The sequence below is a fragment of the Lissotriton helveticus genome, chromosome 6 (genome assembly GCF_964261635.1).
Source record: "Lissotriton helveticus chromosome 6, aLisHel1.1, whole genome shotgun sequence".
NCBI classification, from domain to species: domain Eukaryota; kingdom Metazoa; phylum Chordata; class Amphibia; order Caudata; family Salamandridae; genus Lissotriton; species Lissotriton helveticus.
This window is the reverse complement of record NC_136067.1, coordinates 603,329,723-603,357,706: the sequence shown is the minus strand read 5'-3', so window position 1 is coordinate 603,357,706 and position 27,984 is coordinate 603,329,723. Positions and strand designations below refer to the sequence as shown.

At 45.2% G+C, this 27,984-nt stretch overlaps 1 protein-coding gene across 1 annotated transcript in view; it reads left to right on the top strand.

Annotated features, from left to right (window-relative positions):
• The window catches only part of LOC144762795 (CD109 antigen-like), a 628,126-nt gene that overhangs the window by 508,869 nt on the left and 91,273 nt on the right, over nt 1-27,984 (top strand). The window contains exons 22-23 of the mRNA XM_078648065.1: nt 7,109-7,253; nt 13,251-13,427. Coding sequence (XP_078504191.1) covers nt 7,109-7,253; nt 13,251-13,427 — 322 coding nt within the window. The remainder of the gene's footprint in view (nt 1-7,108; nt 7,254-13,250; nt 13,428-27,984) is intronic.

Sequence of the window (27,984 nt, the reverse complement as noted above, 5' to 3'; positions counted from 1 at the left end):
CGACTGCCCCTCCTCCCGTGACATAAATGAAGTGAGAGAAAAGTGCTCAGGGTAAAAAGAATCGAAAAACGAGCGGACTGCAGCAGAACGGAGGGAAATGCAACCCAGGGATGCTTCTGTGGTGGGGATTTTTCTGCTTCCGATAATCACCCTGTCATAGTTATTAAAAATAGAATGGCTACATGTGGGTGGGCGCACATATATGTGTGTGCACGAGAGAGGGAGAGAAAGGGAGCACGCGGCTCTCTGTGCTTAATAAGCCAGAACCGCTGCTGTGTTACCAGCCTTGACTGGCAGGTGGGGGCAGGCCTCAGAGGTTCGCTGGCTGATACGTTCTCATCTTGTGATTGCTATGCCTTGTCTCTTTGTGTGCGCTGCGCCCCCCCTCCAACTCCTACCTTTGACCTCTCTCGCTGAATTACTGCCTCTCAATACTCTCCAGGTTAGTGCAGTGAATTTGCTTTTCAGTGGAAACGCGTTTTTATGGTTTATTTTTCTGATGCATTTCTAATGTGTTTGAGACTTTGTTTGGGTGCTTTGCAGACTTAATATTGCATCAATAAACCAAAGGAGGGTTGGGAGAATCAAGCCAAGGGGTGTCCATGACTTCAACTACAGGCATGATTGACCCTTAAGGAGGCAGGTATTTGTGTGCAGTATTTAGGGGCTAGAGGTTTGACCAGGGTTGTAACGAAGACCCCTGCAGCCCTTGCCGGGTTGTGGGGGGTTGGAGGAACAAACATTCAGGGGACCCATTCAATCCAAGGTCAATGACTGTCTTTGATATATGTCAGACTCAGAGGCCATACATCACATTCTGCAGGGGAGCCCCACCATTTTGTGTACCACAATATTATTGTCAGAAAATCTTCTTTTTCACCAATTGAAGTCTGAAATGGGGTTATTAACAAAATACAAATTCATTTGAATTGATGAATCACAGGGTCAGTCAAGCAGAGTTTCCCCTAACATGAGTGAGTGGAGCAAGGGGTGTCATGCTTCATCGGGCAGCTCATCGACATGTTTCATGCCTCTTACTGTCCACAAGGATAACAGCATTTCATCAGCACCAGTTCAACTTCATCTACTCAAACAGGGATCGGTTGTGAAGTGTATACAAAGCATGCCCTGTATACCTTACATAAATATGTAGTGTGTTTCCTTGGGGCAGACCTGTATTGGGTTGATTCTACAGGAAGCCTCCCATTGAGCAGTCTTTCGTGTAATGGACTGCAGTGACTCATTAGGGAGAACATTGACGTTGAGTAAGAGGCATGAAACATGCAGACTCTTGACTTATACTAATCAGAGCCTAGATGGGCGATTATATCTATCCACAGCGTGTAATTCATATTTTTAATCATGACAAAATGATCCAACAATTAAAATAGTTTTTGGATCCTATTTAGTCATTTTTAGCATGCATACACTCCCCTCATTTTACTCACACCTGCACACCACAGTTGAACATCACTCTTCAAGTCAGCTAAAAAGAAAAGAACTCTGGTTCTCGATGGGCCGTTGGGCATTGCAGTGCTGGCCCAACAAGGAGCTGCCCTATGAAGCGTGACACCCTTGGGGTGTGTGGGGCCCTTACTCCTAAAAGGAGCACTCCCCTGGACTTCCCTGGACTCGCCACACCAGGAGACCTAGACACTCACGTAGAAATTGCACACTCCTCGTTTCCTGATTCATTTTAAAGGGCGCGTGTGCTGGACCTCAAACAAGCCCTCGTCCCTCCCTGTTTGATATTGAAGTGGGTTGCCATTATACACATTTCACAATTCCTCTCTTTATTCATACATGTGTATCAGATCACTGTAATTCATCAATTATTTCACTTGCTTTTCCATATTATAATATTACAAAGCAGCAGAACCTGGCATCCAGTCATTATTATCCAGGGTCCTCAAAGGCTAAAATGGGGACATACCTTTCCTTGCCTCTAAAAAGAGTTGAGATTGGAATAATACAGGTTCAGACAAGTATGTAAGTCTACAAAATGATTATAAAAATGACTAACATATACTCAATCATCTTCTTTACCCAGCCTACAAATACACTTTCAACTCAGACCAAATTCCATCAAAGCCTATTTCATCATCAGTGGTTTTAACCCATTTACATTTGTAGGTCTCGCCTAGGCAGTGCTTGCGCTGTCTCTGTGAGATATGCTGTATTCAGGATATGGGCTTCAAAAGCTCCGCCCTTTCTCAAGGACTGCCCCTGTTACGTGTGGTATTACTGAGACCTTGTGAGCACTATTTCTTTCTTTAAGATGGAGCAATGGAGACCAGTGATCATTGTTCACAGAGCTCTGTTGTAAATAGAGCTGAAAATCTTGCTCTTATCTTGCCACATTTGCTGTGCATTGAAGGACTGAGGTATGTTTTGTCTGCTGCTGCCGCCTCCTCTCTCCTTCTTTTAAAATGCACGGCCTGGTGTCACGGTCCCTGCCTTCCTATGACTGCTGCAGCCTCTGTCTCAGAGCTCAGCAAACATTTGCAATTCAATAGGTCTCGCATTTGCGAGAGTTTGAGCTATTTGCATTGTAAATGACAATGTCTTTTATTTATGCGTTTTGAGAATCTGCAAGCAGTGCGTAAACACATACTTTGTACTTATAGTCCTTGCTTACAGGAAACAAGGTTGGCAGTAACGGTACCTCTTTTACTGCCAGCCTTGCTTCTCATAAGCAAGGACTATTTTACGCATGGCTTGCAGGTTTTCAAAACACATAAATAAAAGGCATTGTCATATACAATGGCAATAACTGAAACGCTTGCAAATGCGAGACCTATTGCATTGCCAATGCATGTAACATTTATAAATGGAAAGAGACAGCTTCCTCAGCGAGACTCTCTAAGGAAAGCGACGAGTTATTGAGGCTCGTCTTTTTTAAGTGCCTAGTGGCACTAGGGCCAGGGTTCTGAGAGGCCACTGCAATCCAGTTTTGGCTTTCTCACTAGCAAAAAGGGGATGGGATTCCTTTTTCCTTGCTACAATTATGGCCAAGGTCACTCTTGTGCACAGGTAAAAGAGTCCAAGCAGCACGAGGTGAAAGATGGGACTTTTTCCCCTTATTTTTTTTATACAAAGGGGCAGACATCCTGCTTTGGACCTCAAGCAAAGGAGTGATGGCCCCTTGGAGTGGGCAGAGGATATAGCCTGCTTGACAGGGCTGGCCGTATCATTAGCGCTTCAGGTGCAGTCCCATCGGCACCCAGGGGTTTGAAGGCCAAGTTAAACCCCAGTAATGGCTATTTTACTACCCTTTGTTGCTTGCATTTTGGGCATGTACACCTTTAAAAAAATGTGGAAGCCTTAATTGTCTGCACATGTGACTATGTTTGGGTGAGAACAGATGTTCCCCTGATCCAGCGGGCTATAGGAAATATGTCATAAGTAACGCTACCCAACTCCACTATATACACCATTAATCAATAAACACTCATAAGGCCCATAAATCTAACATGACATATTATAACCAACTGAATCATGTGACCTAATTAACCTATTCACAAACTATATACATTTATATACAACTATGGTAAATGAATTCATCATACTTCACAAACCTACAAGCTAATTAAGCCACTGTGGCGATAAGATCTAGCTATAAGTAACCAAAACCCATGAAATACAAGACCAGCTTGTTTTCCAAAGTAAGATTTTTATTAGCTACTCATTTAGAAAATGTATTAGAAATTTTATTAAAGCATTTTTATTTGAATCATTGCAAGTAGTTATGAAAATTTTATTATGAATCAAATTTATTATTATAAATGAAAATTATCAGTTTGGCATTTTTCAAAACCTAAGCCCCTAACTAATGCTAACTATAAAGAAGAATTAAAGAGTAAAGTCTTTGAGGGTTCTTACGTGTTCCAAGAGAAGTCCAACAGCATAACGCCCTCATCAAAAGGTCTGCAAGGAGAAGCATAACTCTTCCACGGGGCAAGAGTTTTTATACCTTTCTACGCTAAGCTAATCTAAAATTGTATATTTTTCTCTGCTGAAATTTGAGTCCCATTGGTCCAAAAGTGACAGGCGACGTGTCACCGCATTTCAAAATCATAGTTCCGTCATCATTCTTAGAGACCATTGTCTCCAGTTTTCGAACAACGCAGTTTCCTCCAGTTCGCAACAATTGCAACAAATAAAGTTTTTAGCTTCCTCGGATACGTGGATGCCACAAGCCTTTTGCCGGTTCCTGGCCTTGGCCTTGTTCGGCTAAGAGAATGTCATCTCAGCACGACAAACTTTTCAGGCAGGAGAAAACTGTTGCCATCATGGACTCACTCTGGCTCCAAGCAGATTTTTGCAAGCACGGAAAATTTCACTAGGCCCAAAGCCTATTTCATTAACTATCGTATAAACAAACACAAAAGAATAATTAATGCGAGTAATATAATTTGTTCTTTTGCCACCCTCCATTGCTAATGATTAACCCATTAGTCTAAGTTACCTAGCTATAATGCACAATTAAAGCAGCGTTTTATATCTACCATTCTTCTTTTTATTCAGCAGAGTTCTTTATGCATCTATAGAGAATAGAGTGACACCACATAGACAGGGAAGCAAAATAAGCACATGCCATTTATTCTAAACAGCTGCAGTTAATTTTTGACATGACAATAGACACGATTAATTTATTATTTTTCACAAACAAGGAAATGCAACATAATGCACGTTTATGAGCACACATGTTAGTAGCCCTTTATGTAATTTCTCGTGTATGTAACTTAAAACTAGGTTGAATTAATACACACATAGCACAACTGTTAATCTAATTATTTTATTTATGGAAGTGTGACTTCACGAGTTGAAATGAAAAACATTTCTGAATCTCGCTCCATCACCCCAACCTGACAGGCTGTTCAAGCATGCTTAGAAAGGAAGTCAGCAAGCTCTGAATGGTTCCAAGGATAATAATAAGCAAGCTATGATCAACTGTCAGAAGCTGCTGAAAGATCAAAAGGGGCAAGGAAACAGGCATCGCCATGTCTAGGAAATGCTTAATGGCACCCAATAGTGTTTCTTTCACTATTTCAGTTCTCCATTGTTATTTGGAGCCGGTCAGCATTAAAATTGTTATGGGTTTTGTGGGACCAGAGGATATCATTGTGAATCTATAGATTCTTTTAACTGCAGTGAAGTAGTATATCCACCTTTCTAAAGTTTCTTTAGTCATCTTACGTGATTCATTAAGAGCCACATACCACTACGATCCCACGATTTTCACCTAGCATTCTCAACATAGCAACACACATGCTTTAGTAGTGCCAAGCCAGCAAACCAAGCTGGCCTGGTCTATCATTTACACTGACGAGCATAGTTATTCATCACTCTCAGCGCTCAGGCTGAAAAGGGTAGGTAGATTTTGTAAGTGTTTTAAATAAAATACTAAGATATGAAAAATGTTGCAGCTGTGTGAAGTTCAGTTGTAATAAATTACAAATGTAAAATATGAAAAGGAATCAGAAATTGCATTAAGAATATTTATTCTTCAGCATGAGTGGACACATAACTCACTTAAAACCTATTGCAACTCTATCACTCGTGCTATATACCCGGTTTTGAAACAAACTGAGTTAGCTGGATGGCACCATGGTTACTAGGATAGAGGAGAACACATCGATTTAGGTGTTGATGTTGGAGACAGTCGAATTTCTAATTATGAATAGAATAATTGACTGTTAAGTATGCAATGCTCAAGCAAGCCCTCCTCCTTTACTTTGAACAAGAGTAGCTTAATCTCTTGTTGAATACCGAAACATGTCCTATAGTGTCGACAACAAACAACTTTGAGAGTGTTTAGTAAGGTAGACTAAAAACAAGTTCCTGTGGTGGCAATCCAGTTGTAGTGAGCTGGTACTGCTATTGCCACTTGATACATGATTGCTCGTTAGGCACCAAATGTAGGGGCATATTATCAACGGCCAGCGATATTTATTCCTGGCTGTGCTTAGCGATCAATTTCTTATCGCAGGCTATCTCTGGAATTTATCGCCCTGGTAGCGCGTTATTGACAACGCGTTTCTCCAGGGCGATAAAAATTCCAGAGATAGCAAGTTTATCGCCGTTTTGCAGGGAACATCAGTGGTTTTCCAGCGATGTTCCCTGCAAAACGGCGATAACCTTGCTGATACGACCCTGTGGTCGTATCAGCTTAATCCACCCCCTATGTCAAAGATAGGTATGTCATGATTTTAGCAGTTGTTAGAATTTGTCGAAAACGGCCGTTTTCGCCAAAATCTAATGTCTGCTAAAATCATGTGGGCTGCCTTGTCAATATCGTGATGTGAACATCAGCGATATTTGCAATGTAGTCAATCCGGGGTACACTCTGTTACGCCCACTTTGCATCTCATTAGAGATGCAAAGGGAGGCGCTGGGAAAAAGGCTGCTAACACGCGATTATGCATGTTTGCACCCTCTTGTAAATAGGGCGATAGTTTTATCTCCGCTGGCTTGCCCTGAAGTACTTTCTGTTAATATAACGATCAATCAAAGGGTCCCTCTGACATTCTCCAAAGTTAAACACTGCTCTTATGGAATGGACAGGCAGTAAAATTGGTTCGGGGAGTCACTGTTCCTGAGGAAGGAATGTAGGTTTCAGACAGCTCAGAAATGGAACAGTCAACAAGACTGTTTCTTGTTGCCCTCACACATCCCTAGGGATTATAGTTTTGGAGCTCGGGCACTGGAGCAATTCCGCTCCCAGTCCCCACCTTTTTTTGATACTAGTAAAATTTGTTGCTCATCTCTTTTTAACGCTGATGTGTTTAGAGTGTAGTTTCCACTGTAACCAGTCTACCTGGCCCTTTTGGCTTGTTGGTAACACATATCCACCCATTCATGCCGGAAAGCAGTCAAATAATTTACAGAACTAAATAATTTTTCTGTAATATTTTGTGCTACAAATCCTCTTTTTTTATCAAGCTTCAGTTGTAAATTTATTGGAATCAGTTAGGGAAAAATGTTTATTAATTCATCCAAAACAATTTCTATAAATGAATAAGGCTTCCGGGTGTTTTGTTATGCGGTTACAGAATGCATAATGTTCTAGAAAATGAGAACAAACAAACATCTGTTCCTTTAACAGGCTGAAGGAATCCAACAGTTTTATACAGAATCCGTTCTGCTTCAGCTATCTGGGAGTACAACGCAAACAGTGACGAAAAATATATCCTTCACCTTTCCCAGCAATGTGGTTCCTGGCAGTCAACAGGCATATGTGACAGTTGTCGGTAAGTAGCAAATGTATTTATTTACTGCCTCTAAAATTTCTTTTGCATATTTAGTGACGTTTTTAGTGTCATTTATTTAGCTTAGTTTAGTGTTTCTCCAACTAAAAAACATTGAAAAGCTACAACCACTGAACATTATGGTACCTGAAAGATTGGGGGACCCTTTTTCATGCAAAATCGACATAGACAAGTAGACAACCCCCAATTGGGTGGAGCTGTAAGTACTATTGTACGAATACATATCTTCGATTTACCATTTCTGTTTCGTTTCATTCACTTGCGTGTGGAGGGGTCACAAGTAATCACTGGGGCAGACTCGATACCAGTCTACAGTGTATTGTGCATTCATCGCTCAGCCTGTTCTTCTCTGGTCATGGTCTCTGCCCCATCTTAGCAACCTCTGCTACTTGTTGAGTTTGCTAGTTTAGGCAGGTGTCTCCTGCTGCCCTTCCCTGCTCCTTCTCTTAGCTGGACATGTTGATGACTGATAGTGCAGTGAAGGCAACACTGTGTAAAACATACATTACATTGCAATGCAACATTGTTATGCAAAGCAATAGTTGTGCTATAGAACAATGCTATAATTTACAATGCCACAAATTATGCAGTGGAATTCTATACAATGAAACAACATTAAGCAATATTGTAACAATATTCAAAGCAATAGTGTACAGCAACGCAAACAGCTAAACACTTCAATACCACACAGTTCTAAACAAATCTACTATACTATACAATGCAATATGATGCTATACAGTAGATCTGGTGTATAATTTACGTTTGAAACGAGGAAATTCCCTTGTGAAGAACTCAATAAAATACAATAAAAATCAAAACTAATAACAGGATATACGTATATAAAATGAATTCATACAATTTATTGCAAATACAAGCATTAAAAACATAAAACGAGTGGACCCGTGTGAGGCCACTTAACACAGTTGAGAATGTAAAGAAAAAGAATTTTTAAGCATTCAATATTGACCAGCAAAATTGAAATACAGAGACAGAAAGGCTGTAAGACTTAGAAATAGTACAATACTGGTTGTATATTCAGACACTATTTCTGACACCTGGGTTATGTACACCAAAATACAGTATATCAACAAAGGTATCTGGGTCGTGAATTATACTAGGAGATGCGTCGACGCGTTTCGGTGGTTTTTCTCAATTTTGTCCACCTTTGTCAAGACTACGTTTGATATCTGTCGTGGTGCAGGGGTCAGTTATAATCACCCTTAAAGGATATTTTCCAAATGGACCTTTTTTCTTTTTTCTGTTTGTTTAAAAGCCAGAGGTGTCTAAGTTGCGTCCTTGCACTGTGAAACCTTGTTACACTAGTCAGGTGCCCGGGACTATGTATTTCTCTGGTTGCTTAAAACCCTTTAGTTAAAAATCCAGGGGCGCTTACGTCATGTCCTTGCATTTTGGATTTTTTTTTGGGTAAAATGCGAAGGACTGCCTGCTTCTCTGGATACACCCTTTAGTTAAAAATCCAGGGGCGCTTACGTCATGTCCTTGCGTTTTGGAAAATTTCCCTGGTATAGCGCGAAGGACTGAAATTTCGAGTTTCCAGAGAAGCAGGCTTCCTTCAAGCAAAGGGACACAGCACAAAGCAAAGTCCTTCCCCTCTCCTTGGCAGCAAAGCAACAGCAGGACAGTCTTCCTTCTTCAGTTTCAGCTTTCTCCTTGGCAGAGGTTCCTTCTTGATTTCAGGTTGATCTCATTTTCTTATAGTCAGGGGTCCTGTACTTACACCCCTAAAAGTCTTAGTTCCCTTTGTGCAGGAGGGCTCTGAGCCCGGTCTGAACCAGTTCTGGGTGTTCCTTGAGCACTTTGTTTTCCTGGCCTCTCCTTTCCTTTCAGAGAGAGGGGCAGGGTCGTCAGCCTCCCAGCAGGAGGTGGAGCCAGCATTGTGGAAGGCAGGCACAGTCCTATTCAGGCCCAGGTGCTACCCCCTCCCACCACTCTAGATGCAGATGGAGCTATTCAGCCCAGGGATGGCCCACTCAGCCTCTGGGAGCCACCCAGCCCCTGCCACTCACAAACCAGACAGTCAATTCACAAACAGGCCAAGTCATACAGAAAGGTCAGACAAGAGAACAGCGACTTTCTAAAAGTGCTGTTCTCAAACACAGGATTTAAAACACACCTTTACTAAAAGATGTGTTATTCTGGGCCATAAGTATCAATACTTTTTCCTGTTAGCAAACGGGCAGATTCTCAGAATTGGCAAGATTCTCAGAATCGGCCCATTTGCGAACTGGAAAAAGCCTTTTGGTATGTATCAATCGCAAAATAGAGAATTGCAAAATTTGCAGATTCTCTATTTTGCGAATGCAATTAAGGAATTGCAAACTGCGATTCCTTACATGCAATTCTGGAAGCACCAGAAATGTGCTATTTGGCCTTAAGAATTGCAAATTACCACCAACTTCAAGTTGGTGGTAATTTGCGATTTTCTTTAAAAAAGCACTTTTCGCACATACATGCCCTTCTAGCATGAATGTACGCAAAATGTGCACACTTGCATATTTCAGGGGTGCGACAGGGTGTCCTTTTGGCACCCTTGCAACCTTGAAATTGCATTCTCAATTTGCGATTCTCTAATTGGTAATCACAAATTGAGAATGTCTTCCAATTCATTCCTATGGGCCTCCTAGCCCGTAGGAATGAATGGGAAGGTATTCCTTATTTGCGAATCTCAATTTGCGATTCGCAAATAAGGAATATGTAGGATTCGCAAAAATTTTAGCAAATCCTACATACATTGCATTTTTCGATGCTAAAAATCGCAATTTGAGAATCGCAAAACTCTTTTTGATACATATGGCCCTAAGTTCTGAGCTCAGGGATGCCAGACTTTTATGTCCTACCTTGTTCCTATGGGAAGATATGCTGGTAGCCACTGCAGCCAGCATTCCCCATGATAGCCAATTGGCAAGGTAGCCTTACAATAGTGAAAAACGAAAATGGCTGTCATTCACTACCAGAGCATGTCACCTGCACTAGTCCATGCTCTACCTTTCACATTCACTGCACCCTGCCCAAGGGGGTACCTTGGGCCTTCCATAGTGGTGACTAATGTGCACAGAAAGGGAAGGGTTAGGCCTGGTCAGTGGGGACACTGACCAGGAGGACATGGCAGTTCACAGACTGCACACAGGCACTGCGGCGGCAGGCCTGAGACACCATTTTAGGGTTACTCATGTGGGTGGCACAATCAATGCTGCAGGCCCACTAATAGCATTTGGATCAACAGCCCTGGCACACTCAGTGCACTTTACTAGGGACTTCTTGTGATTCAAATATGGCAATCATGGATAACCAATTACAATCACAATTAACACAGGGAGCGCTTGCACTTTGACACTGATCAGCAGTGGCAAAGTGCCCAAAGCATCTAAACCAGCAAAAACGAAATCCAGCACAGCGTCAAAAATACAGGAGGCAGAGGCAAAAAGACAGGGGAAACCACGCCAAAGATGCCAGGTCTAACACTCACCTTACGGAAACTAACTCAGAAACACAGAACAATAGAAGAAATCTTTATGATGGCCCATGCAGATCAGATTGATGGCATGGTGGTGACACAAAATGAAAACTGTATATCTTTTTGCAAAGGCATTATAAAATCCAAAATAAAAACACACTCAGTACCTCAGTGCAATATTAGTGATGCACATTCATTGTGATTTTCCGCAAGAAGCAAAATTAACTGACACTGCTAGTAGTGCAGTCTATGTGGTTAGAAGAGCCATTTCCAAACTAGTTTTAAGTTCTACTTGGGTGCCATGCTATTGCCTTTAGCGCACACTATACCATCCCTGGAATCCAGTCATTTTTTCAAGGTCAAACAATGTCCAAGTCCAAGAACAGAATACAGAAACTGATTGTCTTACAGGAGACCTGCTTACATTTTCCATTGTCCTTATCATCCACCCAGGAGGCCAATCAGATCACTCTATTCCATGAAAGCTGACAACTCTAGTGACCAGCCCTGGATGAACATTCAATAATTCAATACATTACTCAAAAGAAAACAACACAATAATGTTGTTTCTTATAGACATGGTGGGCACAGTAAACATTATGACTAAAGAAACATACATTGGTCTGCCTCCACTTGAACCACCCGAATACATCCATATATTTCAGGCGCTACCCTCCTTTGCATATACACTTTTCTGACTGACCTACAGTACAAACGAACTAAGTACATTGAGATATTTGTCATAATTTCTGGATTGGAAAGTGTTGGCTTCTGTAGCGTCAGATCTATAGTGTATGTGTGCCTACACCAGCGCCTTATTGTCACCACTGGGTGACATTGAAAAGCTGTTCTACAGATTCTTACATGATCTTGGAACATTGAAACACGTCAGCGAACTACACTGCAGAAGCATTTGATTCAACATTCTGAAACAAGTGTAAGAAGGCATTTAGAAGGTGCTGGCCCAATATATTATAGAATATGGGAGGAAGCCAGTGACTTGGGTCTTGTCCATTGTGTCAGTCCCTTAAAAGCATTAAGAGGGTACATCCACAACTGCAATGACATGAAGTCACCTAAAGTAGCCTTTCTGATGGTGTTTCCTTGTGTCACTCATCTCATTAACACAATCCACTAACTGAATGGTACAGTGTGCGTTGGACCATTTAAGAAGTGAACTAGACATGAAAGAAAGAAATATGATCTGAAGAAGCAAGCTCAAACTCTATGGTTATATTTACATATTTTCTTACAACATGGCATAAGGCCAGATATGGACAAAGCTGAAACGTTAATGTGCACACCTGTGACCTTTAGTACAACTTCGTCGATTTCCTTATTAGGAGTAGTGATTTACTGTGCTTGCCACTTAGACATTTTTGGCCCAGATTTACGAACACTTTATGCTGGATTATGTTGTGTCCTATGTAGAAAGACACCAGGAGCCAGGATGTATATTTAGGTCTTCTTTATTCAGTCTTCAAATGTAGGTTACAGCTCTCTCGACTCCAGCCAGCCTAGTGTGGTACCAGCCCCACCAGGAGCAGCCTCCCTAGCTGCTCAGCCCATCTCTAACTGCCACATTCACCCCACTCAGTCACCCAGGCATTCCACGCATCACAGGCACACCAACATTTTAAAACCAAGACACACTCTGGCTGAGCGGCTAGAGGCAGCAGGGCTAGAGTACATGTTATACATTTAAGTAGGATATAACATATTTGTATCACAAAAATGAGCAAACTAGCGAGAAGTGTTGAATCGAAATTTAGTTTCTGGCCGTAAAAAATGTTTAATGCTGGACCCTAAGGCAACGTAGCCATAAGTAATGCAAGGTTTGCATATCATCAGTAGTACGTGGGGATTCCCATGCCACCATATATGGTTTTTGAGGCAAAGCCATATCTACAAAAAAAAAAGCAGAAAGGGCTTTGCACTAAAAATGTACACTTACTTGAGGCATACGTAACGTTGCAAAAGGTTTTTTTCCACCATACTTTTCCAACTTTGCACGAGTGCTGTTCTGGAACTGGGCAAGGTTTGAACTATGTTCAAGCATTGTATTTTGTGCTAGAAGAATACCATTCCATTACAAAATCTATGCTAGACATCACACACATTCCCTTGCACTATAATTAAAAAAAGGGTTTTGTACGTCTTTGTAATGTACTTTAAATTGCTTCTTCGCCACAAATGCTCCATTGGGTTTGCAAATGTACAGATGGTTTTGTGCTGCCAAATCACAAGAGTGATCAAATTGTGCACATATTATGCATGTGTATCAGAGTGCAGGGGTTACTTTGTACCTCAATTTGGTTTGGAGATTTTAATAGCAGGATAGAAACACATGGAGTTTTAACTCTAGCAATGAGGTGAATAAGGGAAATGAGGCAATACATTCTCAGAACATATTCTACTTAATACATGTCTATACGCACCATTTATATTCCTAGATAGCATCTTGAAATAAGGCTTTGTAATGGCTGTCTTTCTGTTTTTCAAAGGTGACATCCTTGGCCCCACCATCGATGGACTGGAGTCACTTATTCAAATGCCTTATGGGTGTGGCGAACAAAATATGATCAACTTTTGTCCTAATATTTACATCCTGAAATACCTGGAAGCAACAAGCCAAACAACGCCGAAAATAAAGGACAAAGCCATCAGTTATATGATCGCTGGTTTGTACATTTATTTTTTCTGCAAATATACCTTAATTACTCTTGCACTTGAAAATTATTTAATATTAAACAAATACAAAATGAACACAAGATGCAGCTGTGTGCGCATTGATTTGCTACTGTTTAAGTTAAGTAACAGTCAGTAAGAGTTCTGATAACACCATTATTGAGTTGCAGGTCATACAATAGTTCTAAGTAACATCGAAGCTTTTTTTCAAGTAAAATTCCATTACTTCGATACATTTTGTCATCATGTGGGTTTTAAAAATGTTGTTTGACAACTTATGTTGTTCAGCTCGCCCTTTCTTTGGGACAGTAAATAATTTCTTTCAGTTGAAATGAAAGCTATATCTCTCAGTGCCATATTTACTTCTGACAGTCTGTTCCATATCTGAGGCGGTTTTAGGTGTGGCCTCAGGCACAAGCCAGACTGTATTTCTTAACAAAGTAATATATACTGAACATACAAGTAAAGGTTTTTGGTTCGTGATCTTTATTCAGAATACATCACGGGCCAAAGGGTGAGCCTGCTCCAGCGACTGGTCCCTCTCTAAGGATGTGTTGAAGCTTTGCTCGTGCACAAAAGCGCACATACCACAAAAACCGCCCCCTTCAGGGCAGGGAGGACAATGTGTTTGTGTTTTATTTTCAAACATTAACGTAGTTGCAGCTTTCAGCAGCACAGAGAGGCATCTCAATGTTCGTCAGACGCAAAAATGAGTTCATCCTCTTCAGCTGTATTTTTACCATGTGAGCAAATTATTGGTATGGAGCTTCATGCCAACCTGTATGCTTCTCATCCACAAACCCTTGCTCGATTCTCATTGCTTCTGTGTTGTTTTTTTGTCATTGCCAATGGTATTTTCTAACCCATAAAAGCAAATTGAGAAATCTTCCCAATACGAAATATGAGTAGAGTGAAAGTGCCCATGAATCCGCAAGGGTAGTCCAAGACACTGCCATCACCCTTAATCAGTTAGAGCAGTTTAATGTTTGCCTAAAATGTGCTTTCAGGTCCCAAGCCCAGAGTTTGTGGATGAACAAAGTAAGCAAAAGCTCTGCTCTCACATGACAGACTTGAGCTGCTGTGTCCAACAGGCGTAATCAACAGACTGCTGGCTGAAGACAGTATTCAGAGAAGTTGTATTAGAAGTTTCTAGGGCAGGAAATGACATCTACTGGCTACTGTTGTCTCAGATGAAAGGCCTCTTCCTAATGGTGAGAGCAGAGTTAGTGTGGAGGTAAGGGAGAATGGTAAGAGACCAGACAGGGCAGATCAGAAGGAAAGTTACCTTTTGGTGACATATACAGAAGGTGTGTTTTGTAGGCCTCACTTGTTAAAGAAGTATTTGGCTAAGATTGTAGAAAACAAAAACTAAAATATCTGTGCAAGGCTGCTATACTATGTTAAACAATAGACATGCATTAAGCCTTCTGTGGTATCTTCCATTGTATTACACATTATGCCTCACCCTCCTTCTCCCTTTGGTATTGGAATTTTCCGCATTACTGGATTCCTCCAACTTTCAACTGTCACCTGAGTTGGCTCTTTTGCAAGCTGTGGCTGGGATGTTTGTAATAAAGCTTATTTCACCATACATTGGATTTCTGTGATGTTTGGTTTACTGTTTTTGACACTGGGGACGAGGATGGGATCCTACTGCTGAATGACACCCCAATACACTGGTCGTTCTCAGTCCTTCAGAGAACTTGGGGTACCATCATTGCAGCTTTATTGAATTGAGTGCTGAAGCGAAACTCTGCGATAAAACTTCCAGAGACGCCATCCATCAAGTTACCGGTGAGATCGTAACAGTTTAAAGCACCAAAGTCTTTCACTTCCTTGTGTATGTAATATACCCTAGTTGGCTGAGAGGGCCCAGTTTTAAAAGGGAACATTTTTGCTGGACAGAGTGACTACCAACCCTGTACACTTACAGTGGATGTGAAAGTTGTGCGAGCACTTTCAGTGGATATGAAAGAAATTGGTGACAAAGGAAATATTGTGCGGGAATACTGAAGGATCTGCTTTTTACGTCTTGTTCTGCCCTTTGCAGAGTCTGACTCAGTGAGTTACCCCTAATGAGTGTCTGTGAGAAAAGGAGACAATGTATGCAGCTTTGTTATGCCTAGCTCAGCACCCGACTCAGTTGTGTATCCCTGATCGGCACCTGTGAAGTGGATTTTGTTGCTTTAGAGCGAATTGCACATGTATCTCCTCCTATGGATCAGCACATGCCATTGGAAGCTCACAAGCCTCCCTGCAACATTATTGTAAGAGCTCAAGTGCTCATGAGAGGACTCACCCCTCCCTCAACAGAGTTAGCAAAGCACCCATAGTGGCAGCGCGTAAGGAAGACGGCAAGGTGAGACTTTGAGTGGACATGAGTGCCCTTAATAAAGAGGTAGTTGTTGAATGCTCCTCTGTGGTTCTACAGCACTGATTGTGCTACCCAAAGAGGTAAATCATCGAATGCTCCACAGGTTTGCCCTGGTCGGGTCTGAGTGCACTTATTTATTACATTTTTAATTTTTATTGAAAAGATTGTTTAAAAACATACAGTTTGACTGGGCATAGCAACTAACATTAGGTTACAGTCATAAGTGCAAAGTATCGATGGAAACAATAAGGCATTACATCACACATTAGGGTGGCTGGCTAATCAACAAGTAATTCAATACCATAAAAAGCATAGCTTACATTACAGTAATAGAAGAAAGAAAGCATCCACTGGAACACAGATATACATTAGCAATATAATGTGTGTAAGAAGCATGATCATAAAAACACTATTGTATCAATGTACCTGCATAGCTGGGCAACCCAGGGACAGTACACACAGCATCCATCACTCATCCCCTACAGCAGAAACATCTTTGCCCTCCACCTCTCCTGTCTCCTTGCTTACCAGGTAAGTCTTATAAGGTCCTCAATGGTTACTAGGTCAGTTTCGAGGTGGGAGTGAGATTGTGTGTTACTATAGTATAAAATGTCAGCATGTCGATCCTTGAGGTCGGAAGTGAACCCCGAGCCCCCAGAAAAGCCACCCGATGTCGTGCAAGCAGTAGACTGATGCCAACCAGTCGCCGAACCTTCACATCAATATCTTTATCGTATCCCAACATTGCCAACAACGGAGCAAACTCTAATGAAACACCAGTGATGACTTCTAGTTCATGGAACACCAATTGCTAGAACATTGTACCCCATGGCAGAACCAAGCAAGATGTACAAATTGAGCCTCACTCTCTCCACATCGCTGGCAGTCTGTGGTATAACATAGCCAATATCTAAATAGTCCCTCTGGGGTGTAAAACACCCGGTTAATATACTTAAAATGTACCAATCTGTGTCTACGGTTCAGGAGTGTGGGTAGTTCCCCCTACTTTCAGATGGCGGGGACGTGTGTTAGACTTGGCATCTTTTGGCGCATTTCCCCCGAGTTTTTGCTTTCTGCCCTCCCGGTTTTGACTCTGTTTTTGCTGGTATTCAATGAGATGTCCTTAACTACGGAACACCAAAATTGCCAGAGTTTGTCACTTCTAGCTATACCTAAGTCCCTTTGCCATTGAAGCCAAGCCTTAGTCAGTCCAAGCTTCTTGTGCATACGCATGCAATCTTGTCTCTAATCTGCACTTCTCCTTGCTCCCTACCCATAGAAAACCAGGAAGACCAAATCAGTGGAATATGTGGGGAACACAGTTTGAAACTGGCCTGACGTGCCAGGAGTCTGTACCAGGTGTGGTTTGTAACATTTAAGGAAAAGCAAAACACCACGCCACCGCATCTTATGGCATGTTTCCCCCGAGTTTTTGCTATCTGCTCTCCCGGTTTTGACTCTGTTTTTGCTGGCATAACATTTCTGCACGCTTTTCGCACTGCTGATCAGTGGTAAAGCGCTGGTGCTCCTGTGGTAAATTGTGTTATGATTGGATGTGTGACTTACTTGTCAGTGCCCAGTAAAGGGCACTGCGGGTGCCGGGGCTTGTGAGTCAACCGCTAATCGTGGGCCTGCAGCACGGTTTGTGCCACCCACGTACATAGCCTGAAAAAGGTATAAGTGAATGAAGTTTGGTATGCCTGAACTCAGCGTCTAAAGACGCAGCCTTTAGCGAGGGTGCCCTTTTCATTCTGAGTTCATAGATGCCACTTTTAGAAAGTGGGTATTATTTTGCTCGGTCATCCCATGTGCCTCTGCTGGAATGTGGATTGCCTATTTGGCTTTTGATGGCTAGAAAGCAGGGTGGCTCCGGATAGTCTAGGTAGGTCACGAAAGGGCTACACAGACCTAGGTTACGATGGGGGGAAGAGGGAGGAGATTTCCTTGCACCCCAAAGGGCCTGGTCTGCCTCTGACAAAGCCGTCTTCATCTTCTGCCAGGAATTCACGCCAGATAAGGCCCAACTGGTTCTGGCCGGACACCGACATCCTCTGCCTGGAAGATCAAAGGATTTTTGTGTACAAATACTGGATCCCAGGCCCCTGAACTTTAGAACTCATCTGGATCAAGAAGACTGCACAGTAAGAGAGCGGGAGAAGCAGCTAAAAGGAATGACTGCTTTGCTGCGTGCTTTGCTGGGCTGACCTGCAGTGGCTGCTTATTTCTTGGGCAGTGAAAGGCCTGGACTGGACTTTCTGCAACCGCATTGGTGAAACTCTCCAAGGGCTCGAGGTAGACCCTGCTCCCTGTTCACGAAGTTTCAGGAACAGCAAAGACTTCAGGTTCTTCAACCCGCAGCACTGGAGACTATGTGTTTTGTGCTGCAACCAGAAGAATGCCACTCGACGACATCTACGACGACCCTGCCAAACTCGTGTCCTGAAGGCACTGCAGAGGGCACCGTCGCAACGCCGCAACGCGACCCTGGTCTCACCGATGACGCCTGCTGACACCATCACCAAGCCGCTGCTTGCACCGTGACCTGTGGGCACGCACTCCACACTGCCTTGCTTCACGCCTTGCTTTGGCACCGCAGAGGGCACCGCCGCCATGCCACACCGTGACCCTGGTCTCACCGACGACGCCAGCTGAGACGCCATCACCGAACCTCTGCCCGCATCATGACCTGTGGGCCCGCACTCTGCACCGCCTCGCTACACGAAAACGCCGTGGCCTTCCTGACACCGCCACTTTCTGTCGAAATCGACACTGCTGCTTGCCCTGTGGTTTGGGGGCACTGCTCGTAAGTTACACGATGCTCCGCCCTCATCCCACACCACAGCCTTCGCCCAGTGACACCGGAGTCAGTGACTCTAGTTCATCAGCCGAAGGCAGCGCTTCGGCAACGACAACGCCGCTGCTTGCACCGTGACCTGCTAGCACCATGACGAGCACCGCCTCTAACTCGCACCGCGACCCTGGTCTCACAGACGACGCCATCTGACGCCGCCACCGAGCTGCTGCTTGCACCGCGACCTGGGGGCACGGCACGCCGCACAGCTGTGCTTCACACCGCAGCACCCGACGCCTGTTGGTGCCAACGCTCCGGATTCCATCAGAAAGGACCTCGACCTACAACGTGAGTGACTTCAAGGGCCCCATCACCCTGCATCTCTGAAAGGCAGTGTTTGCGGGTCTTCCCGACACCGTAGTTGGCCTGCGACCCTGCGGTCAACAAGAACTGTTTTTGGATTTGTGGCTCATAACGCCGTGGAAGCTCGGACGGAGCTATCCACACAAGGAACTCTTTTTAATCAAGGTATTTTTGAACTGTGAACTTTTAAGTATAGTATTGTGGATTTCCATCGTTTCTGGTCTTGTTTTAATTATATTAAAATATTGGATATTTTTTTAACTGGTGTGGTGCCCTTTTGTGGTGCGTACACAGTCTCCCTGTTGGTTATGTGCAAATGCTTTACACACTGCCTCTAAGATAAGCCTGGCTGCTCGTGCCAAGCTACCAAGGGTGTGAGCAGGGGTTATTTTAGACATGTAACTCCCTTATCCTGACTAGAGTGGTGGTTTTTGCCTGGCTTTGGCCCATGCCCTATCCTACCAAAAATCCAATTTTTAACATTGGTTGTCAGCGGTGAGGATCGGACTTGCGTTTGCACTTGACTTACAGTGATTGGTGTGCACTACTGCCATATTGAAGATCATTATGTGCCACATACTAACCCGTTTTCTTTTTGGGCGATTTTAGTGATCTTGTCAGGTGAACTTTCTGCTTCATCATGCCGGAATCAATAGCATCATCAGTTGCATCCAAGGACATTGCCTTTGAGGAGGATAGGTTGGAGCTCTACGCTGTGAGAGAATTGAAGTCTGTGTGCAAAAACGTAAAAGTCCAAGTCAGAGGCCTCACTAGGAAGGACGAGCTATAAAAGGTGCTGAGGGCCTGGGTAGCAGCCAGAGACGCAAGTGGGTAGGCTGTGAGGTTTTAGGTTTAAACCTATAATAACTGATAAAACCCCACTGAAAGAGAAATAGCCCTCACCAGTGAAAACATATAAACACTGAAAAAACACCTGCACAACCACCAACTAAATGCCATTCAAAGAAAGAAAAAAGAGAGTGAAAGAGTCATTTTTTTTCTTCTTGAAGGGGCCAATACAATGTAACTTTTTTATACAAGCTCGCAGTAAGAAAGACTGGGCTAACATTATTCTACTTGAGATTTGTTGTTTAGGGATGCCACTAAAATATTGTTTTGTCTTATTTTGCTTTTTTCAGTTTTGTCGTCTTTGGTCTGAAGATGCTTTAGGTCTCGTTTAATTATTTTATAAACTGTATAGAATCAGGAAATATCAAATTCATATTTGATATTTTGGCTGCGTTTGATTCTTTCACTGATAGGTATAATGGATGGTTCCATAAGAATCTTTCCTAATATGTGTCATTGCATTTTACCACAGAGAATGGGTATAAACCCTTTATACATCAGCCGACAGTTTCTAGTGGGTCAGTATTGATAGTAGGTGAATTGCCAACACCTCAGGCTCTAAACATTCAATGTAAGGTATAGTGACAAGTTCTATCACCAAGCATCTGGGATAGTTTGTGAAAACATTACATCAGACTTTTGTAAAACATGGAACGCAGTGTCACTTTGAATGCTCTGCAAAAAAGGTTCCTTCCAAGTTCAACAAAGATTGGAGTGATATTGTTTGTTTTTGCAGTGATTCAGCTACGTATATGAAAAAGTTGTGTGATGACCTGTCAAAATTGAGGCCCGAACTGAAGTGATTCTATGTAGGAAATCCTTGCTGCTTGTTAGATGGTATGCTGAAAGGATCTTTACAATCTTCAGAGTTAATGAGGGATACTATTGACTTTTTAGTCCATTCTGGTGCACCTTTTTCTTATGCACAGGAACTAAAATGCAAATATTTATAATTGTGTGCTTTGTGTGGCTTCAAAAAAGATTCATCCCAACTCTGTCCCCTAGCTGATGGTTCTCAGTCCAAGGGACTATGTATGCTATATTATCCATGTGGCAACCATTTACTGAATTTTTGCTGAGTGATGATGCCAAGGGCAAGAAATGTGAGACTCTTTGGTCGCATAAAGATAGTGATGTGAAAAAAGTACACTCTACTGCATTATTAGAATTTTACAGGAAAACATAACTGCTGTAGTGGACATAATAAAAAAACTAGAGTCTGAAAAAACCCTTGCCTGCCAAGTGTTCAGCATAATTGGTGTAGAAACATCTCCTTGAGAGTAGGCTGGGCGACACCTTTAGTGACTTTGACACTGCAACATGTTCCATGTTAGAGTGCTTGCCACTTCGTAAGCAAAACAATGTTGGAGAGCAGTTTAGGAACGTTTATTTTACATTGTATGAGAAATGGCTTGCAATGATGCATAGAAATGTCCCTTCACCACCAATGGCATTTGAAGTCGAACCTCACTGTGGTACTCTATACAAGTTCTAGATCCCTTCAGTAAAGGGGAATTTTCTTCGTAGTGCCAAAAGTGCTGGTCATTTTTGACTGCTTCAATAACTCTGAGAGCACAAAGTCCCAGCTCAATGCAAATGTTGCAGAACCTGCCCTGAGAATCGCAATCTTCACGTGCATCAGTATTGGCATGGAAAGCTGTGTCAGTGGCCAGAGTTAAAAATTGTGTACTGGCTGTTTTGCATTGCCGTCTCAAGTGTCAATGTTGAGGGGGCCTTTTCACAGAAGTTTACATGGGAAGGAAAGAGCAAGCACACATGACCATAGACTCACTGAAGAAATATTTTATGGTGTACTACAATAAGCTTAATTTGCAAAAATATATTTGGACCTCATATACACTATACGTACACTGTCTATATACCATACTCTATCAGTGCAGAAAGCAAGCAATAATAAAAGCAAAATGTTCCATAAACACCGGAAAAACACTTTTTCTGTTGTTTTTTAGTGGCGCGAAAATGTGTACCCACTGATAACAACTGTTTTTTTAAGGTATTGAAATCACCTGAAAACACTGAAAAAACCCCACCAGAATTTACCAAAAATAGAAACTGAAAACAGGAAAGCCTACAAGTGGGCAATCTGGTGAGGTGACCTTAGTGGCGAGGCGGGCGAGCCTAGTCCTAGGATGGATGTGCTTTTGGGAGGGGGGAATCCTTCCGAGGAGGCAGCAGTGGCCTGTTCCCAGATGAGCTGAAGGACAGGCGGGAAGCAAGAAGTGCTTCCACGGAGCTAGAAAAGATTAGATTGGCCATGGAGGAGAAGAGAATGGTATTGGAACATGAAGTTAGGATGAAGGAGCTGGATTGAGAGAAAAGAACCAGCTCAGATGGCGGCAGCAACTCGTCAAGACGGACAGACCGAATTGTACACATCCCGAAGAACGTGAGCCGAGAGTTCAAGAAGGGGGATGACATACAGAGGTGGTTGCAGGGTTACGAGGCAGCAATACACATGAATGGGGTCCCTGAGGAGAATTGGGGAGCAGGATTGTGGTTTCTCTTTCCAGAGGAAGTCAGGGATACTATGACAGCTTTGGGCAAGGGGCCTAACCTCACCTATGCTGATATGAAGGAAGCCCTTCTCACTAGGTATGGTCTAACCCCTAAAAAGTACAGGGATCAGTTTAGGTCCTGGAAGAAATCTGATGGCAACACGTGCCTGGAATGTGTGGATGGGTTTTGTCGATCGTTGGATGGCTGGGTGAAGGGCAGCAATGTGACAGATTTTAAGGGGTTCTACAATTTGATTGCATGGGAGCACCTGTCCAGTCTATGTTTTGCAGATCTGCGCCAGAACCTAGTAGATAGTAAGCTGACTGACCCCAGGAAGATTGCTATGGAGGCTTACCTCTGGGTGAGTACCAGGGTCCACAAGAAAGCGTTTTGGGGAGACTCAGCCAAAGGTGGGCCTTAGCTGAAAAGTGGGGGGGACAAAGGTAAAACGCAGGAGTTCTAGAAAGGGCCCAAAAATAACACCCAGGGTAAAGGTTCCCATCCCCCAGTAGATAAGAAGCAAGGTGCCTCGACAGGAAAGCCTGCCGAGACCGGCCCCCGCAAGTGATTTGCATGTGACCAGGTAGGGCACATGAAGGGAGACCCCAAGTGCCCAAAGGGGACACAGCCACTCACCGGTGGGCAGTCCAAAGTGTTGGCCAGTGTAGCACTTGGGGAGGAGGAGGAGTACCAACAGGGGGGTGGGGACCCCGCAGAAAGGACCCTCGTCTCACTAGGGGACAGTGAGATGGTCCCTGAAGCCCGAGTCCCCCCTAACACAAAGAAATAAAGCACCTGGATGACCATCAACGGGAAAAGGGTAGAGGCTCTCAGGGATACTGGAGCCAGTGTGACTCAGTTTGGTGTCACCTGGTCCCTGAGAATAAGGTGGTCCCCATGGCATTCCACCAGGTGATCGCAGTCGGCAATTCAGAGTGCCAGTGTCAAGTAGCGCAGGTTCCCTTCGAGTGGGGGGGGTCTTAGGTCCATTGAGGGTAATTGTGAGCCCTTCCATGCCTGTCGATTGTCTGCTCGGTAATGACCTAGAGCAGTCCTTATGAATGAATGAATTAATGAATGAAAAGACATTTATAGAGCGCATGGCTACCCAGAAGTGTCCCAGCACTGGAAGGATGTTGAGCTCAGGTCTCACTTGGAGATGTTGGGGTTGCCAGAGTGGGCATGCGTGTCCACTCGGTCGATGGCTGCCCGAGATGGTGATCATAGGGACCCGGAGCCGGAGACAGTGGACCAGGTCCCTGCCAAGAGAAAGGGCAAGGGGCACGGGAAACCGGCTCCTGAGGTTCCCACGGCCTGAGAGGAGGCGTACCTCGAGGGGGATGCCCCGGTGCCAACAGGGCCGCAGGTAGCCAAACTGGGGGACATCTCTGAGCTGACCGATTGGCAGCAAGAAGGGGGTCCCACCAGGGAGGAGTTCTGCTGGGAGCAGAAAGAGTGCCCTTCTCTTGAGAGTCTGCGGTGGCAGGCCACAGCCCAGGCAAATGGTGATTTGTCCTGATCACATTGGATCTATTGGGAGAATGACCTCCTGTACAGCTAGCCTAAGGTCGCGGAACCTGGATCAACCCGTGTGCTGGTGGTACCCCAGCGCTTCCGGACCTTCCTACTGAATCTGGCTCACGACGTGCCTTGGGCAGGACATTTGGGGCAGGGCAAGACCTTTGACTGGCTTGTCACCCATTTTTTCTGGCCGCAAATGCAGAGACAGTCGGATGTGCATTGTCGGTCTTGCCAAACTTGCCAGGCAAGTTGCAAGAGTGGGAGGAAGGTGAAAGCTCCTTTCCAACCATTCCCGGTGGTAGGGAAAGCCTTTGAAAGGGTAGGGATGGACATCGTGGGGCCACTGGATCCCAAGACAGCCATGGGCAACAGGTAAATCCTGGTCTTGGTGGGCCATGCCACCCGGTACCCGGAGGCAATCCTTCTCAGGACAACGACAGCGCCAGTGGTGGTCCGGGCGTTAATGGGGATCTTTTCCCGTGTGGGGTTCCCTAGAGAGGGGGTTTCTGACAGGGAGACAAATTTCATATTGAAGTATATGACATCCCTGTAGATGGAGTGTGGTGTTACGTACAATTTCACTACTCGCAAACACCCCAAGGTAATGGGCTGGTGGAAAGGGCATGATCAAGAGTCTCACTGAACCCATGAGGCGTAAGTGGGACGTCCTCTTATCATGCCTGCTCTTTGCGTATCTCGCGTTCAGCCCCTTCAAGCTTGTGCATGGTCACCCTTTGCGAGGATCTCTCAGCTTGGTGAAGGAGGGCTGGGAGGCCGCTCCCAAGAAGACATCCCAGGATGTGTTCAGCTACATGCTGGCCTTCCTCAACTAAACGGCCCGCTTCAGGAAACTCGCTCAGGTGAACCTCGAGGCCAGCCAGGAAGAAATAAGGAAGTGATATGACCAGAATGCCACTCTGGTAGAGTTTCAACCCAGACAGAAAGTGTTGTTTATGGCCCCTGTGGAACCTTGTGCCTTGCAGGACAAGTGGTAAGGGCTCTTTGAGGTGGTGGAGCGCAAAAGTGAGGTCACCTACCTGGTGGATTTGCAGGCTCCTCGGAACCCGTTGTGGGTCCTCCACGTGAACCGCCTCAAACCCCACGTCGAGAGGTCCGCAGTTTGCATGCTCTTGGTGACAGACAACGGGGAGGAAGCAGAGAGTGAGCCTCTCCAGGACCTCCTGTCCGCCCAAGAGGGGTATGGATCGGTAGATGGTGGACCCTCTCCCCGGCCCTAACCGCGGAGCAACAGAGCGAGTGTCACAAGTTGTTGGAGCAGTTTAACCCACTGTTCTCCTTGACCCTATGTTGGCGTTAGGGGTGGTTGAGCCATCCAGCAGCCCCTGGGCCAGCTCCGTGGTCTTGGTCCCAAAGGCAACAGCGCCTGGCGACACCCCGGAACTGCGGTACTGCTTGGACTATCAGGGGCTCAATGCCGTCACGTGGACTGACGCACACCCCATCCCCCGAGCCGAAGAGCTCATTGACTGGTTGGGAGCGGCCAGATTCCTGAGTACGTTCGATTTAACGTCAGGGTACTGGCAGATCACCCTAATCGAGGGGGCCAAAGACAGATCCGCATTCTCGACCCCAGACGGGCATTACTAGTTTATTTGCAAGCTTATGCCGCGCTGGGAATCGACTCCCTGGGGAGTATCTCCGCGCCTTTGGCAACTTTCTGTGTAATGCCCTTCGGCTTAAAGAATGCCCCTGCCACATTTCAGAGGTTGGTCAACCAGGTGTTGGCTGGGCTGGAGGAATTCAGCAACGCATACCTGGACGACATTGCGGTGTTCAGTTCCAGTTGGGACGAACATCTGCAGCACCTCAGGGAAGTGTGAAGGGTGCTGCAGATGGCAGGGCTCACGATTAAGTGTAAGTGGCAGATCGGGCATGGGTCGGTGGTGTATTTGGGGCACCAGGTAGGGAGTGGCCAGGCGGCGCCCCTACAGCAAAAGATTGACACCATTCTGGCTTGGGAGCCCGCCAAGACACAGACCAAGGTGAGGGCCTTTTTAGGACTCACTGGATACTACTGGAGGTTTGTTAAGAGATATGGCACCATCGTGGCCCCCTTAACTGAGCTGACTTCCAAGGAGGAGCTGAAAATGGTGATCTGGACTGAGTCTTGCCAGAGGGCGTTTGATACCCTGAAGCTCGTCATGTGCACAGCCCCCGTGCTCAAGGCCCCTGACTTCTCCAAAGAATTTGTCGTGCAGATCGACGTGTCAGAGCATGGAGTGGGAGCAGTGCTCTTAAAACTGAACGTAGAGGGCCTAGACCAGCCGGTACTCTTCCTTAGCAGGAGACTACTCCCCAGGGAGCAAAGGTGGAGTGCCATAAAAAGGGAAGCTTTCACTGTGGTCTGGGCACTGAAGAAGATGAGGCCCTACCTGTTTGGACTCACTTCCGGGTTCAGACCAACCACAGGCCCCTCAGGTGGTTAATGCAGATGAGGGGGGAGAATCCAAAACCGCGGGGGTGGTCCATCTCCCTACAGGGAATGGACTTTTTCGGTGGAACACTGTCCTGTGGCAGAACACGCCAACGAAGATGGCCTCTTCCAGTTCTTCCGCCTTAGTGAGGAGAACTGCCAGGAGTGTGGGTAGTTCCCCCTACTTTCAGATGGAGGGGACGTGTGTTAGACTTGGCAACTTTTGGTGCGTTTCCCCAGAGTTTTTGCCTTTTGCCCTCCCGGCTTTGACTCTGTTTTTGCTGGTATAACATTTCTGTGAGCTTTTCGCACTGCTGATCAGTGGTAAAGCACTGGTGCATGGTAAATTGTGTTATGATTGGATGTGTGACTTACTTGTCAGTCCCCAGTAAAGGGCACTGCGGGTGCCGGGGCTTGTGAGTCAACCTCTACTCGTGGGCCTGCAGCACGGATTGTGCCACCCACATACGTAGCCTGATAAAGGTATAAGTGAATGAAGTTTGGTATGCCTGAACTCAGCCTCTAAAGACGCAGCCTTTAGCGAGGGTACCCATTTCATTCTGAGTTCATAGAGGCCACTTTTAGAAAGTTGGTATTACTTTGCTCAGTCATCCTGTATGCCTCTGCTGGAATGTGGATTGCCTGTCTGGTTTTGGGACGACAGATGGCTAGGAAGCAGGGTGGCTCCCGATAGTCTAGGTAGGTCAGGAAAGGACCAAACAGAACTGAGTTACGATGGGGGGCGAAGAGGGAGAAGATTTCCTAGTACCTCTAAGGGCATGGTCTGCCTCTGACAAAGCCGTCTCCACCTCCTGCAGGAATTCACACCAGAGAAGGCCCAACTGGTTCTGGCCGGACACCGACACCCTCTGCCTGGAAGATCAAAGGATTTTTGTGTACAAATACTGGGTCCCAGACCCCTGAACTTTAGAACTCATCTGGATCAAGGAGACTGTACAGAAGGAGAGCTGGAGAAGCTGCTAAAAGGAACGACCGCTTTGTTGCGTGCTTTGCTGGGCTGACCTGCAGTGGCTGCTTCTGTCTTGGGCAGTGAAAGGCCTGGACTGGACTTTCTGCAACCGAATTGGTGAGACTCTCCAAGGGCTTGAGGTAGAGCTTGCTCCCTGTTCACGAAGTCTCAGGAACAGCAAAGACTTCAGGTTCTTCGACCCACAGCACTGAGTCTGTGTGTTTTGTGCTGCATCCCGAAGAACGCCACTCAACGACGTCTACGACGGCCCTGCCGAACCCGTGTCCTGAAAGTACCGCAGAGGGCACCGCCACAACACTACCCTGTGACCCTGGTCTCACCGATGATGCCTGCTGACGCCATCACTGAGCTGCTGCTTGCACCGTGACCTGTGGGCACTGCACTCTGCACCGCCTTGCTTCGTGCCAAAGCTTTGGCACCGCAGAGGGCACCGCCGCCATGCCGCACTGTGACACTGGTCTCACTGACGACGCCTGCTGATGCCATCACCGAGCCGCTGCTCGTACCACGACCTGTGGGCCCACATTGTGCACCGCCTCACTATACGACGACGCTTTGGCCTTCCTGACGCCTCCACTTCCCACCACAATCGACGTTGCTGCTTGTACCGTGGTTCGGGGGCACCGCCCGTAAGTTACTGGAGGCACCGCCTTCATCCCACACCACAGCCTTTGCCCACTGACAGCGGTGTCTTCGACTCTAGTTCCTCA